Source organism: Cloeon dipterum, chromosome 2, assembly GCF_949628265.1.
Source record: "Cloeon dipterum chromosome 2, ieCloDipt1.1, whole genome shotgun sequence".
Taxonomy (NCBI): Eukaryota; Metazoa; Arthropoda; class Insecta; order Ephemeroptera; family Baetidae; genus Cloeon; species Cloeon dipterum.
This window is the reverse complement of record NC_088787.1, coordinates 2,668,707-2,684,177: the sequence shown is the minus strand read 5'-3', so window position 1 is coordinate 2,684,177 and position 15,471 is coordinate 2,668,707. Positions and strand designations below refer to the sequence as shown.

At 43.5% G+C, this 15,471-nt stretch overlaps 1 protein-coding gene across 1 annotated transcript; it reads right to left on the bottom strand.

The window, feature by feature from the left end:
- Positions 1-359: 359 nt before the first annotated feature.
- corn (cornetto) lies at positions 360-13,727 on the bottom strand. Its single transcript, XM_065478949.1, has 12 exons — positions 13,554-13,727; positions 4,792-5,098; positions 4,165-4,560; positions 3,141-3,309; positions 2,908-3,079; positions 2,728-2,852; positions 2,528-2,668; positions 2,381-2,478; positions 1,484-1,918; positions 1,163-1,286; positions 955-1,104; positions 360-898 (listed from the first exon to the last, which is right to left on the bottom strand). Exons 2-12 carry the CDS (start codon positions 5,058-5,060, stop codon positions 680-682), a joined length of 2,298 nt encoding a protein of 765 aa, XP_065335021.1. The 5' UTR covers positions 5,061-5,098; positions 13,554-13,727; the 3' UTR covers positions 360-679.
- Between the last annotated feature and the right edge of the window lie 1,744 nt (positions 13,728-15,471).

Below are 15,471 nucleotides of genomic sequence, written 5' to 3'. Positions count from 1 at the left end.
ATAAAAAAACCGGTACATTGAAGAATGTCTGGTTGAACGACGCCATCTTCCAGAGATCTTTAGTACCAAACAAAAATTCTTTGCTGCTTGAATCTGAGAATTAACCAATCAGCGTTCAATCCGTTTCACTCGTCATGTTTTGGCGCGATTACGTTGAATCGCCGGACGTACGACAGAAATCAGCGAGAATTATGTTTTTTCCTTCAGTTCTCTGTGGTTTCCGCCCTTAAAAAAGTGCGTACACACTTGTTTACTTTGCCAAGTTATATTATTCTGATATTTATCACTTTATTTCCTTTTAACGCGAATTCTCGCCACAAAAAAATCGAGGGAAAAGGCAACAGAATAATTCACCAAAGTCGAGGAAATATTTTAAAAGTTTATTTTCATAGCCTAGAGTTATCATACACATTTTTTACTGGTCTGTTTAGATTAATTTGATTAATTTCAATTAAAACAGTGCCGGTTCACAATAAATAATACTGTCACGAGTGTCGCTTTTGAATTAAAAGCTATGGTCACTATTGTAAAAAGTGGCCGAGAGGTTAAAATTTCTGGTGCAGCGCTGCACACGTACGTACGTCTGTCTCAAAAGTCTCAAGCTCGATAAATTGGATTAAAACCTAGCATTCGTGCTTGTGTATACAGAGGGATATTATGTTCTACGGTCGGAATTAATTTAAGTGGAAATGGTTCCGTTGACGGCGCCGGGCACGACGTGCACCGGCGGCGACAGCTTTCCCGCTGCTTCCAGCTGCTTGTTCAGGCCGTTCATGATCAGCTCCTCGGGCACCAGGGCCGGCAGGGTGACGCATCGGAAGTTGGTCTCCTCCAGGTCGGCCTGCAGCTGCGCCAGCGCCGGGTTTTGGTTCACGAACTCCTGTTCGTTGTGCAGCACCTGATTGGGGGAGGCGGATTTTTAGTGTTTCTTAGGTTATGTGAGGGAAATCTTACATCAAGCGCTTTGTCGATGGCCAAATACTGTCGGTTGAGCTCCTCAGCGGCCACTTTCCAGTTGGCAAGAAGGGCGGCGCTGCTGCCTTCCTTTGTTTTCAGCGCTAGCTGAGCTTCTTTTTCGCTCAGCAGGGTTTTCAGAGCGGAAATCTGTGTTAGAGGATATTAATTTCAGTATTTTAATGTTTTAAAAAATTATTTTCCTCACCTCGTCCGAGCTGGTTTGCTGGAGAAGCCTCTGGGCCGCCTCCAATTGGTGCATTTTGTGCTGTTTCTCCTCTAGCTGCAGGTTAGCTTCCATCAGGGCCTTCTTCTCAGACTCAAACTTCAACCTGGACGAATAAAAAATCAAGTTAGGTCCTCAGAAAGTCAAATTTGGGTCAAATGTGCTGCGCAGTAGACTTCTGCGCGTTGTGCGCATGCGCAATGAGTACAGGTGCACTCAGGAACGTCCCCAGATATCGTAAATTATCAGTGCGCATGCGCAGGACGACCCAAAACCGACTGCGCACGGGATAAAAATTCGTACCTGAGCCGTTCGGCCTCTTCCTCGCTCAGCTCCCTCTGTTTGATTACGCTCTGGAATGTGAGGATGACCTTGGACACGAGCTTGTCCAGCTCGGTTGCCTGGTCCGTCAGGGTGGGGCTGTGCATGGCGTCCTGACCGGCCTCAGGGCGCGCCTCCAGACTCGACTGGCACGAAATGATGGCCTGCGTCAGGTCCTGCAGCGACTCGCTGCCCACCAACGGCCGCTGCTCGTCGCTGGCCGCCGCCTCAGCTGTCGGAGCCGAGCTGTCGGCCGCCTGAGGCTCCATGGCCGCCTTGGTCGAGGCCGGCAGCAGGCTTTCCAGCCGCGAGCACAGCTCGTCGAGTGCCACCGAGGCGGCGGTGGTCGTTCCTCCTTGGGACACCAGCAGACGCTCGCTAAACTGCAGTTTCGCCTGCAGGGCGGCGATTTCCTGCCTGAAATTCAGAGTGAAATTCAGGAGCTCTGAAATCTACTGCGCATGCGCGAAGTGAATGAAAATCTACTGCGCATGATTTTTAGTTTCTGAGGAAAGGGGTTGAAAATAATTATCTTATGGGCTGCGCAGCAGGTTTCTGCGCATGATATACATGCGCATTAAAAAGAATTAGAGCCTTTAAGATGCGCAGATCATGTAACCTTCCACTGCGCATGCTTTTTCCGCTTTAAAACGTTCTGCGCATACCATAAATGGAGAGTTGAAACTGCGGAATTGGCGGGAAAAGCCATTTTGTTTCAATTTTCCTATGCTCTTGCAATCAATACACTTTAGAGTGACAATCTAAGGCTGCGCAGTAGGTTTCTGCGCATCACACGCATGCGCAGTTGGCACATTACAAATTCTACGCTTATTTTTAATAGGAAACTGCCAGGAAATTTTAAATTATCGATATTTATACCTTCTTTGCTCGCTAAGTTTGACTAAATGCCGGCATTCATCCTTCTGCCGCTCGATATCTTTGTCTTTGCTCTCAATTTGTGCAATAAGATTGACAATCTAAAAGATAAAAACGTTAAATGGGTATAAATTTCAGCTTAATAAATACTTTTTCCTCGGCTTCTTTCAGGGACTCGGCCAAAGTGCTTTTTTCGGCAGTCAGGAAGTCGATGAGCTCGTTGGACTCCTCTTGCAAGTCTAAATATTGCTGTTTGGACAGAGATACTGCCTCTCTGGCCTTTTCAAAGTCCTAGACAAATAAAAAATAAATCAATAAAAGGGAATTAAATTTAAAAATTCAGCACACACCTCAGTCAAAGTCCTCTGAGCTTTTTGTGCTTTCAGCAGTTCCTTGTGGTTCTTGGCTGCGACCTCTTCAGTCGCTCTCAGTCGGGATTCCACCTCGGAAATCACGTTATCTGGCACGGCTCCATCTAACGCGGCGAAAATTTATTATTTTTAATGTATTTCATGCTAAAATAACTTCACCTGTGGAGTCTCGGCCGAGCATTTGCAGCATGCGTGTGTTTACCGCGTCCACTTCCTCCTGCAGCTTCATCCGCGTCTCCTTTTCCTTCAGCAGGCTCTTAATACTGACGTCCACCTCGCGGGACAGCCGGTCCTGCTCCGCGGTCAGCTGCAACAGCTGCTCCTCCATCTCCTAAACCGACCAGAAAATATTAAAAATAAAAATTTCAGGGTTTTAAGAAATTAAAACGCACCTCTGGGCTCTTGGGATCGGCCCTGACGGTCTGGGCGGCGGCGTCCTTGCAGGTGGAGGGCCTTTTCCTGCGCGCGGGGAACGTGGGCAACGTTCGGGTGAGGCTCTTGGATCGCACCGACGAGCCCGACACGTCTTCTGCGTCCGACCTGTAGCCGCTGCTGCTGCTCCTGCGGCCGCACAGGAAACGCCAAATTAATTCACAAAACGCCGCCAAGCAAGGGTGAGGCGCAAGAGCAGGCCGACAATGCAAATCAAAGAGAAAGAAAAAGAAAACACACAGAGGGACACGCCAAAACTCGCTTCCTCTGCGCCCACGTTCGAGGAATCGGGCTGCGGCTTAATCTCTTTTACTTTAAAAGGCGCAGGAAGTTAATATTAAAAATTAAATACAGTTAATTCCCTTTATGGGTATTTTTTGCAATTAATCAGACCAATAAATGAGATAAAAATGCATAGTTATATTTTAATTTACTTGGTTTTAGTCTTAAAAAATTAAAATTACCAACTGAAAAGAACTTTGACCTTTTTAATTAATTTATTCATAGCCTGCAGGATCCTAAAATCATAATAAAGCGCATTTCAGATGAGATATCTATCGATTAAGATCTGAAGTTGTTGCTTAACTTCGATTTTGGACTTAATTTAAGTTGTCAGCCTCAAAACTATGAAAATATCCATTAAAATCAAGTTCAAAATAATTTCTTTAACGTGTTTTAAGAATTAGGCGCCAAAACTTTCCAAGCAGCCATTTGCAACGGCGTGGGGGCGTTCCCAACAGAGAAGTATCCTTCGATCGGGCTTTTTTGTTCTACTCAGATTTCGTGAAACTGAAATTTTCGGCGTCGAAGCAGCTAAAGAGGGGGGCGTAACCAAGGTTATACAAATTGGTGGCACACCACGCGACCACGCCCCCTATGAGCAGCAAGCAGTGCACTCTTTCCTGCCGTGTCCACGCCGCCATACTGTATTCCCTCGGTTACGCCCCCTTCTTCCACTTTTTCTATCCCTCTATTATTGCTTACCCTGGCAGGTGGACTGCATTCCTCTGTCTACGCAGGCTGGCCGCCCTGTTGAGGCTGGGCTCCCTGCTTGCGGGGGAGGGGAGGCCGATCAGCGACCTGGGCCCGCTGTCAGGCACCGCCACCTTCACGTGTCGCGTCTTCCGCGGCAGGGTGGCGTACGCTGCGGCCGAACTGGAGCAGGTCGTGCTCGTCGTGGAGGATGCCTGCGGAGTCTGCTGACGCTCGTGACGCGCCAACGAACGCCGCTCCGTGTTGCTCGGGGGTCCTGCCGAGCGGCGGGACGCCTTGCTGTTCACCGACGGCCACCGACCGTCGTCCAGCGCCGGCGGAATCCGGCTCTGCGACACGCTGCGCGGCTCGGACCGCCGGGAACTCGTACCCTTGCAGCTAGACGCCCTGGAGGGGAAAATTTCGGACTTTAGAGGCGCGAAGAAGGGGTCATGAGGTTTGCTTGGCAGCCATAACATTGAATTTACCTGGATTCCACCTAGATCCACCAGGATTGGCAACTGGGACCGCACAACCCCTTTCCTTAACTCTAGGGGTCCTATACCTCCAATTTCAACCTCGATCCCTCAAGAATCCACGCCTCCCCTACAACCCTGATTCATTCCCCTCAAAACTTACTTGGTTTCGGAGCGTTTGGTCTTGAGGGCGCTGTTGAGCGAGGTGGTCATCAGCTTTGGGGCACTGAGGGATGAGGAGAGCGAAGAATGGCACCCTGGACTGGGCAGGCTCGGCGACAGGCTGCCAGGGCTGCTCTTGCCCTCCATGGTGCAATGCAGCGCCAGGTCGCCGGAGAAACTAAGCAGGCTGGAGTCGCACGAGGCGCCGCCCGCGTACTCTACACCACTATCGCTGCCCGCCAGGCAGGCACCTACGCCTGACTCCGCCATATTGGATCTTCAGGTGGCTACACCGTCCACACAGTCATCTGAAATATAAATTGTTTACAGATTAAAATAAGACCTCTACAGGTTTCATAGGGTTAAATCTACGTTCTGGGGAAAAAATAGGTTGAATCCAGGTGGATTCAATATTATTTCTGCCAACGCCGTTCTATTGGTCCGAATTGGGCGTTCTAGGTCTCATTTGAAAGGTCTCGGAAAGGTTTATAGACCAGGATTAGTCAGGGTCCCCTCGGGGCAACTGGGCTCCTATATGGACCCCCTATCTGAGGTTTTCCCGACCTCCTTTATTCATCTCTCTCAATGAGCCACTCGAAAATTCTGCGCCACTGTTGTTGATAACAATGAATTAATCATGTGGCATTTTAATCAAGGGGCGTGCATTATAATACATATTTCTGACGCCGCGACCCAGATCCGTCGCTGAACAATCGCAAAAAGTTGACATTGGCGATTGAAAAAAGGTCTGGCTGGGAGCGAGAGACGAAGAAAGAATGGAAATTGGAGCCGCGGACGTCAACCAGAGTATGTCGGCCGGCGAAGGAGCAGAAACAGAGAGACAGACTCTCGCGTTTCATCTGCACAACAAGCGGCATATAATCGATTCTCGTTGGCTCTTAATTCCGTCGGTCGTGGCGCAGAGCAACTAATTGGAGCCGGCGTTGGTTGGACGCGAAACCTTTTTAGGGCGCAACCCACCCGAGCGTGACTCACCGCGCGCGCAATTGCACATTTCTTTATTACCCGAGAAATTAACACGTTCGAAAAGCCGCTCTGCCCAAAAACGGTCACGACTTGGCATCAACAAGTCTACGCGAATGTAAATAGTAACTGTTTAAATTATTTTTTTGTGATTATTTCGCCACGTAGAACCATATTTAGTCTCATTCACGCGGTTTCAAATTAAAATTCAACTCATGCTGGGAGTGAAGTGAACCGATTTTTCTGGCCGTGCGTGGAACGTTTTCATTGAAATGCAGGCACTTTCTAGCCAAGAAAACCGACGGTGGTCGGCCTTGCCGTTTTGTACTCGATGCTAATGACTCTCGCGATGAGTAATGAAATCCAACGCAACCTTCTCGTTTCAGTTTGAAGTCCTTGTCACCAAACAAAGAAGAAAAAAAGGAATTTCTCCTGTTTAACAATTTAAATTCCTTTCCGAGTCTGAAACAAAACTAAAATAAAAACTTCAAGGATTGTGAATCAATTACACTTGGGAACAATTAACAAAGCGACACAATTTTTCCCACGCGAAAAGGAGCTGCGCGCATTATGCGCCAAGGTGAAGAAAGAATCGTCTAATTTTAACGCTGCACCCGATTCAAAATGAAAAAGAAGAACTTTTGGCCGTCGACCAATTAATCACAAGCGGAGATTTCTGCCTTGCAAGGAGTGTGTTGCTCCGAAATGCGCGTTTCCTGTCTCCTGCTGGTATATTAAATAATAATTTTGATGCGGGGCACGTTCGCCTAACAATCGGACGCGGCACGTCGGCACGTGAATCGGATTAAATGGAAAACATGCCAGATGACAAGAAGAGACTCTCGATTAGATAACAATAAACGAAATGGAAAGCTGATTAGAAATTTAATATGACGAGAGATGTCTGTCTGTTATTCTCTTTTAATCAGGATGTTTTTATCTGAAGAAAGACTTAACAGACCATGAACATGACAAATTAAAATAAGACGACATTATCAAAGGTCGTAAAACGTCCCATTTAAAATATTCCTCACAAATGAGCGTTAAATACCGATTGATTTAGGTGTAAATTTAAGCTAAAGAGTTCACCTATTAATTTATAATCGCAGAAACACATTGAAAGTTGATTTAAACTGATTAAAATACGAATAAAGCAGCAAGAATTCTTTGTTTGAAAAATCCTGGACGTTGATTGGCTGGCGCTAGGCGCGTGTCAGCTGTTTCCGCGGTTGCCTAGCAACAGTTTACAATTATGTTTTGAATAATTCGGGAAGTCGGGAGCTGCTGACGTGCGCCTAGCGTCAGCCAATCAGCGTCCAGAATTCTTCAAGCAAAGAATTCTTGCTGCTCTCTTAAATTTACGAGTTTTATTCGCATTTAAATCAACTTTTAATTTGTTTCGGCGGTTGAAGTTCAAGGATTTCAACATGAAGAAAGATGTATGTCTGTTAATCTCTTTTAATCAGGATGTTTTTATCTGAAGAAAGACTTAACAGACCTTGAACATGACAAATTAAAATAAGACGACATTTTTAAAGGTCATTAAATGTCAACAAACGCCTCACCAATGAGCTAAATACCGATTTTTAGGTGTCTAAATACAGCCAAAGAGTTCATCAATTGATTTATAATCACAGAAACACATTGAAAGTTGATTTAAACTGACTAAACGGCGAAAGAAAACTCTAAATTCGAATAAATGAGCAAGAATTCTCTGTTTGAAAAATCCTGGACGCTGATTGGCTGGCGCTAGGCGCGTGTCAGCTGTTTCCGCGGTTGCCTAGCAACAGTTAAACATGTATTTTGAATAACTCGGGATCTGCCAGGATCTGCTGACGTTTGCGTTAGTCAGCCAATCAGCGACCAGGATTCTTCAAGCAAAGAATTATTGCTGCTTTCTATGATTTCCGTGTTGAGAGTTGCTTTAAACCGACTTCTGCAAGAGGAATTGATAAGAAAAATCTGTGATCTATTGATTTAAAATCGCAGAAACACGTTGAAATTAGATTTAAACTGACTTTATTGCGGAAGAAAACTCGAAAATCGGGGAACCCAGCAAGAATTCTCTGTTTTGAAAATCCTGGACGCTGATTGGCTGGCTCTAGGCGCTTGTCAGCTGTTTCCGGGGTTGCCTAGCAACAGTTAGAATGATGTTTTTTGAACTACTTTGGAAGAGTCAGCCAATCAGCGTCCAGGATTTTTCAAACAAAGAATTCTTGCTGCTTTATTCGCATTTAAATCAAATTTTAATAAGTTACTGCGGTTTATTTATTCCCTTTTTCGCCTGTTTTGATTGATAGGTTCGTGAGTGTGAGCTCTGGCGTTTGTCTTTGGTCTCATTTCCTGCTATGGTGTTTGGTGTGTGTGCTTTGCTTGCCGCCGGCGACGGCGGCGAACGTCTCGGGGTCGTGCGCGAAAAATAATCGCGTTAGCGAATTTAGCGAGTGCGTCCGTATGCCCGCTAATCGCACGTGCACGAACCGCGCGAGAGCGAGCAGGCAAAGAGCTCTAATTAAGAACAAGCAGCCGCCGCAGCCGCAGCTTTGTCGGCCGGGGAGGAAATATATTTATCGTGTGAGCAGAAAATGAGTGAGAGAGACCCCAACGGACGCTCTAGAAATAGAATTTCCGCCATTTCGGGAGGCAAATTTATTTTTTTGAATTTAAATTAAATGATGGACGCCATTTTGTTCATGTTCAGGAGGATTTTAAAGGCAGATAAATTTAATTCTTGGGTCATTTTTTAAGGGAGAAAATAGAACCGTATAATTGGCAGTTAGCTGAGGTCGGCGTGCGTGGAAATGGCGCATTAGCGGCGGTGAAATGCGGCAAAAGCGTCTCTGACACGCGATTATTGTGCCTCTCTGACTCTGTGAGTGGCAACATCTGAATCACGACGACCTTGCCGCCCGCGACGAGGGGACGAAAAAATCATTTCCACTCGGCACACGAGTTCAAGCAGAGCTGCTCACCGACCATTATCTAATAACTCTCTCAACCCGCCGAGAGCCGCAGTCGTAAATTCATAAAATGTTGCTCATGCCGGATTAAATAGGCTTGCGGTTTTGCGCCTCGAGCGAAATTTCTCGTTTAATCAAAGGGAAACTACGCTTGAGCACGCTTTTCAGCCTGAAATTAAGTTGTTAACAGTTTTTTTGGTGAATTTCTTCCGGGAAAAATCCAAAAAATATTTAATTTTTAATAAGAGAGGAGAAAAAAATTGATTTTTATTGAATAAATATTTTTTCCTGATTTTTTAGAGCTAAAAATATTTTTAATCTAATCTACACGCGTTTAAATAACAATTTCCCCCCAAAAAAATCGTTCAAATCTCCCAAGTCTAAATAAAGAATTAAGAAAGACACATTTCCTGACGTTTCAGATTCACGTCCGATGAAACGTGTCGGACTGGGCGAGATGAGTGTCCGCTGGAGCCGGTGGAGGATGAAGTCCGCGGCGATGAAGCGCGACCTGAGCGCAGCAGCGAGCAAGGAAAGGAGGAACAAAGCGCCCAAATGGCGCAATTATCGCGCACACTCGACGCTATCTCCTCCACGCCCGCCGCCAAACGAATCCGCGCACATAATCCGTTAATTGCGCGCCTCATAAAAGAGTCACCGAATTCATTTTTATATAGAGAGCACGCAAATAAATAATTCTCTCAAGAAAACTCTCACGCGCCTCGACTGTATGAATTGTTTGTTGCATTTTAATCGATTTCACGCTCCAGTGAAATTTTTTCCGGCAGGGACGAAGCTCGAAATTTGATCTCTGTTGCATATATAGTGGGTTTTTTAGAGGTGTATCCAGTGTCTAATGGGGGAAATTGAGAGGAAGAGGAACAAGTGAAAATCAAAATTTTAAAATATCACGATTTGCAAAGAAATTTTCAGACGAATTTTGTGCAAAAATGGTAAATCTGAGAAAAATTTGCTCAATAGGAAAAACACTGGAAATTTAATCAGCTTTCTGAATTTAGGCAGTTTTTGACGCTACTATCAACTGCTGAATTTTAATCAGGCAAAACTCACACCCCTTTCGAAAATCTGCAATTTTTGAAAAAATAAAAAATAGCTTTCAAGACTGAAAAGAACTGTTTTTTATCCTCTCGCAATTAAATTTCAATAATTTTTCTCACCCGGAAGCAATTAATTTCCTAAATTTGCTAAAAAAGAGGGCGTAACCGGTAAAATCAGGAATTTCTCTTTTAATTTTTAATTAAAATAAAACAATGGGATCAGATTTCTCGTCTGCGTCTCGAGGGAAGCAATGTGGCAGATGAAGCAGACGACACCATATAATAAGCAACGGTTGCTGAAAAAAGTATAAAATATAATATTCAATTTCCTGCCAGCGATGCAGCAGAAACCGAAGAAGCGCATTTCTCTCTCTCGTGCGCTCAACGCTTCAGCGATCCCGCGACCGAAAAATTGTTATTGTTCCTCCTCCTCCTCTTCACTGCTCTGGCCGCAGCGCCGATTTCGTTCCGTTTTTGTGTGTAAATCGCGTTCGTTTATCTCTTTTCCTAGTAAACAAAGCCTGCTTCTCGTCACGGATTCCTCATTTTCGGAGCTTTTCAACCTTTGAAATCACGAGCGTAATCTTTCTTAGTAATTATTTCGTGCTAATAACATTTTAACAGACGGAATTCAACAAGAAAAAATTTTAAAATGGCTTTAAAACTACTTTTTTATAGTTAAATGAGTCGGCATTAAAATTCACCCATTTTGAAGCTGCGCAGTAAACTTGTGCGCATCTTAATCATGCGCAGTGTGTTCACATCGCTTCTTAAACTCACCGAGAGGCTGAAACTCATCACTGCGCATGCGTGACTCAAATTAAAACCTTCTGCGCAGTCGTAATTCCCACTGGGGGTCAAGTTGCGATCTGTTTTTGGTTCCCGCCTGTCAGAAGTCGAAATGGCGTCAAAATAATGGATGCCAATCAGGAGACATTCCACAGAAGCGTCAAAAAGGGGCGTGCCGACCTAATAATTTCATTCCCGCGTATTTTGTTACATTTCCATCGGCCTGTTGTGCCATCTAACGGTCGATTCGCCAATTACCAGCGTAATCAGCTGTTAGTAAATAAATAAAAACGAAAATATTCATTGTGCTGACGGTATTTTCATGAAAAATTTCATTCAGACGCCACAACTGCGCGTCGCGTGAACCCGCACAGAATTTTACTTTTTTTAAGAAATTAAATTTAAATTTCCTCCATGCAAATATTCAATTTTCTCCTCATTTAAATTTAAAGAGTGTCCCTCTGTGCATAAAAGGTCGCTCAACAGCCGAATAATTACATTCTTGCAGCAAGCGTTTCCACGAAGTCATTGAGCACTGACGCAAATGACTCACTTTCTCTATCTTTCCCAGTTAAACGAAGAAAAAAACCCTGTCGACCTTTGGCCGTTGAAGAAGACGATCCGCCGCGCGACAGAACAAAGGAAGCTGCGTCAATTCGGCGCCAAAATACCGTTCGCATTGAGCAGGAAGGTCCCCGGCCGACCTTTCTTTCGCTTTGTGTGTCGAGCGAAAGAGCGAACGAACGAACGCCTTCCTTTTAAGGCAGAAACAACCTTGCTTGGTCTTTTCGCATCCAACACCTGGCCGCGCTCTTACGCAACAATTTATTTATTTACGTTCCCTCTGGACCGAATGTCGGTCGCAGAGAAGAATGGGTTTATTTTCGGTTGACAGCAAAGATTTACGGCCGTTCTCCCTGTTTGGCCGCACATCAAGATCGGGGGGAAAATTTCCCAAATGGTCTCTGAGGTTCGATTTTGTGCATTTTGGACCAGGGCCAAAATTGTTGACTCGTTGTTGCAAAAAAATGAACAGTTTTAGCTCGCGAAATGTTTCAAATTGAGACACTGAAGGAGAAACTGCCTGAATTTCGTGCCAAAAAATTATCAAAACCTCTAAAAAGTGATTTTCCCTCTTGCCCTGATTTGAATTGAATACACTGAATGATACTTTTACGTCACTTAAACCAATTCACCTAGTTAAAATCCATGTAAATCTGTAAAAATAAATTTTTACCCTGAGAGCACTTCCCCTCAACCTTAATCGTTTTAAAAATCAAAATGAACCCTGAAATTCAGCCCTGCAATCCTTCTGCAATTAAAAAAGAGACAGAAACCAATTTTGTTTTAATTTAAGCTAGGAAAATCGGTAAATTTACCCTGAAATTGAACCACTAGGACCTGGAAATCAAACTAAAACCTCCGCAGAAGACCCTGAGAACTCTGAATAGCGATTATAATTCCCCTTTTGACTGTAATGCAAAAAAATATCCCTAAAAATCATCAACTGAGCAAATCTCTACCCCTACATTTGAACCCTGAGAGCACTTCCCCTCAAATCTAATCCTCTTCAAATATTATTAAACCCTGAAATTCTGCCCTCCAATCCTTCTCCAATTTAAAATCGTGACAGAAACCATGTTTCATTTTCATTTAATCCACGAAAAATCGATAAATTTACCCTGAATTTGAACCACTCGGACCTGGAAAATAAACCGAAATTTCCGCAAAAGCACCTGCGAACCCTGAGAAGTGATTAAAATTCCCCTTCGGACCATAATTCAAAATTTTAACCCTAAAAATCATATAAAAAATGAAGCTCTACCCTGAAAGCCCCTCCCCTACATTAAAACACTCCCAAACCCCCTGATTCATCCGGATAGAAGCGTTTCCCTGCCCTCAAAAGGGAGCGTCGACCCTGAGAGGTGAGTGGTCGACCTGTCAGCTCTGGAAAAGGGCCTGGACGACCCTGAGTCGACCCTGAACGCGTGTGCCGTTTGCCCTAAGCGCTTCCTGATCGGACCAAAACGCGAATTTTCGCCGTAGAAGGAATTAGAAATTCATTTTTCGTGGAATCAGGATCAGGTGGCGCGTGTGGTAATCGAATTAGTGCGGCTGTCAACCGGTCGTAACTGGTTTTTGTTTTATGTTGTGTTCACAGCACGTGTTTCAATTATACCTTTGCGGCGACGAAAACAAAAAATAAGTAAACGGGAATGTCTTCATTATTTGTTCAAGTGTCAAATGCGTCTGTAAAAAGGGGTTAAACGGTTAAACGGCTTTATTTTATTATTATATTTAATTTAATTCATACAAAATTATTATTTAAAAATCAGGAAAATCATTTAGGCTTTATTTATAAATTTAAAAAATTTATTTTAATTTTCCGGGGTGAATGGACCTCATTTTAAAAGGAATAAATTACTTTTCTTGTAAATCCTGGCCTGAAAATTGTAAATTTCAAATTTTCAAGGGGCTGGAAATTTTTTTAATTAAAAAAAATTGAATTAATTAATTTTTAGAGCGAGTCTGTGTATTTTTAGGTGTGCAGGCTGCAGAATTAAATTGCATTTCGCATTTCGCCGCACTCGGTGAGCACAAACTCACAATCAGTCACACGCTCGAAAAGCTGAAAAATAATTTCTCCTCTGCTTTAATTATATCAAAGGCAGCTGCTCGCGTTTTTTTCTCAGAACATTCAGCTTTCCTTCGAAAAGGCAAAACTCTGGTTTTGTTATCAAACAAAAACTTCCTGCGCCGGACAAGGCATGAAAATCAATCAGGGCCGTTAAGCCGTTGAAACTGTTGAGATAAATTTATGCTATTCAATGCATCTGTTCGTTGGAGCGTTTGTTTCTTTGTGTACATATTTTTCCCTCCCCCGGGGCGCAGAATAGAATGCCAGACAGACTTTCAAAACACAAACAATTGCCTTGCCTTGGAAGATACTCAGGGGGGTGATTGGTACTGACCTGCGGAAGGGACGTCGGCGGCCGAAGCACCACGCCCTCGCGTCGGCCCAGCTGCGGCTGGCTGGCTGTTGGCCGATCGATAATTTTCCGACCCGTCGTGACGCTCTCGAGCGGCGAGAGAGACTCCTTTTTGCCCGCCAGCACAACAAACAACACACTGAGCAGGGGCCCAGACTGCCGGCTGGCTGCTGCCCCTCGCCCGACACCAGCGCTGCTCGCGGACCGCGCGGAAGCTGCAAATTCAGTGGCGTGACTAGACGATTTCTTTTGTGCTCGAGGGATGATGAGGAAATTATACAAATAAATTTATTTACTGCTCTGTATTTGATTTAAACCTTTTTTATTCATTTTCTGCTTAATTTATAACACTCTCAGGGCATGACCCTGACGCTACCCTGAAGAAGGTGGGTTTCAGGTGAGTCTGAAGTTGGCAAAGTGGGGTGTCTTTTTATAGGTTTTCCACCCTGTAGAGTTCGAAAATGATGTTAAAATTACCGAAAAATCGACTTCTGACTTTTTCCTTCATTTTGGAATTAAATACTAACTAAAATGGAATGCAAACAACTTCAAAAAGTGACTCTCGTTCCTTATAAATAATAATATTTATTTCAATTTTAAATCCCTGAAATACTTATATCCAATATACCAAAAATTGAGAAACCAAGGCTGCGCAGTGGGTTTCGGCGCATGATATACATGCGCATTAAAAAGAATTAGAACCTATAAGATGCGAAAATCATGAAATGTACCTCTGCGCATGCTTATACCTCGTGAAAACTTTCTGCGCATACCAAAAATGGAGATGTGAAATTGCCGAATGGCGGGAAAAGTAAAATAGTTGAAATTTAACTATGCTCTTTTAATTGATAAGCCAAAAAGCGATAATCTAAGGCTGCGCAGTAGGTCTGTACCTATTGCATGCATGCGCAGTAGGTTTCTGCGCATCACACGCATGCGCAGTTGACATTTTCCACGTTACTTTTGTAAGGAAACTACCAAGACACAAAATATTGATATTTTTATAGGATTTCCACCTTGTAGAGTTTAAAAAATAATGATAAAACTGCCAAATAATCAATTTTGTAATTAAATAATGACTAAAATGGATCGCAAACAAGTTCAAAGTGGCTCCCGTTCTTTAAAAAAAAGTATTAATTTTAATTTTAATCCCCTCCATACGCCACTGCGCCACTTGAGTATAGTCTTTCGCAGCGCAGCGCTGAAAACAAAGCCAGAGAAGGCTGGCTATTCATTTTTTAAGCCTTTTCATGTGCCTTTGCCGGCGCTGTTGGTATTAGGAAGATTTTTCCTTCCCTCTGAATCAATATTTACACATTTTTTAATTTAAAAATATCTCCGAAAATTAAATGGCGTGTAACTTTTTATTGAGCTGAGATATCATCCTGAAATTTTCACTAATTTACCTATTTTTCCATTCTAAGCAACCTTTCAATTTACAATACCATCGCAGGAAAAAGGTTAAGGTCACCTTTTCGTGACCTTTTTCAAAAAATTCGAATTTTCAGGGTTATAACCACTTTAGATTTTGTTTAGCCTCAGGCAAAAATGTAGTCCTTTTAATTCTGCACAGGTGCAACAAGTTTCAGGGTGGAAATTTTTAAAGTAAAATTGTAATATAATTTTGAAGTTTAAAAACCTGGAATTGATTGTTATAAAAATAATATTTCTTGTCCTAGTAACTGGATTATACTAAATAAAACCATTTTAGGTCAATTACAACCTTCAGGGTCCAACCCTGACGTGACCCTGAGTGTAAAAAATAAAGACATTTTTTTAAATTAATTTTTAAAATGTTAAAAAGGGCATATTGGCTCCCTTTTTTAGATTTCTCTGCGGGATGAAATAGGCGGCCGCCCAGCACAGAGCACAGACTATGTGAATGGAACTGCAGTGGAGG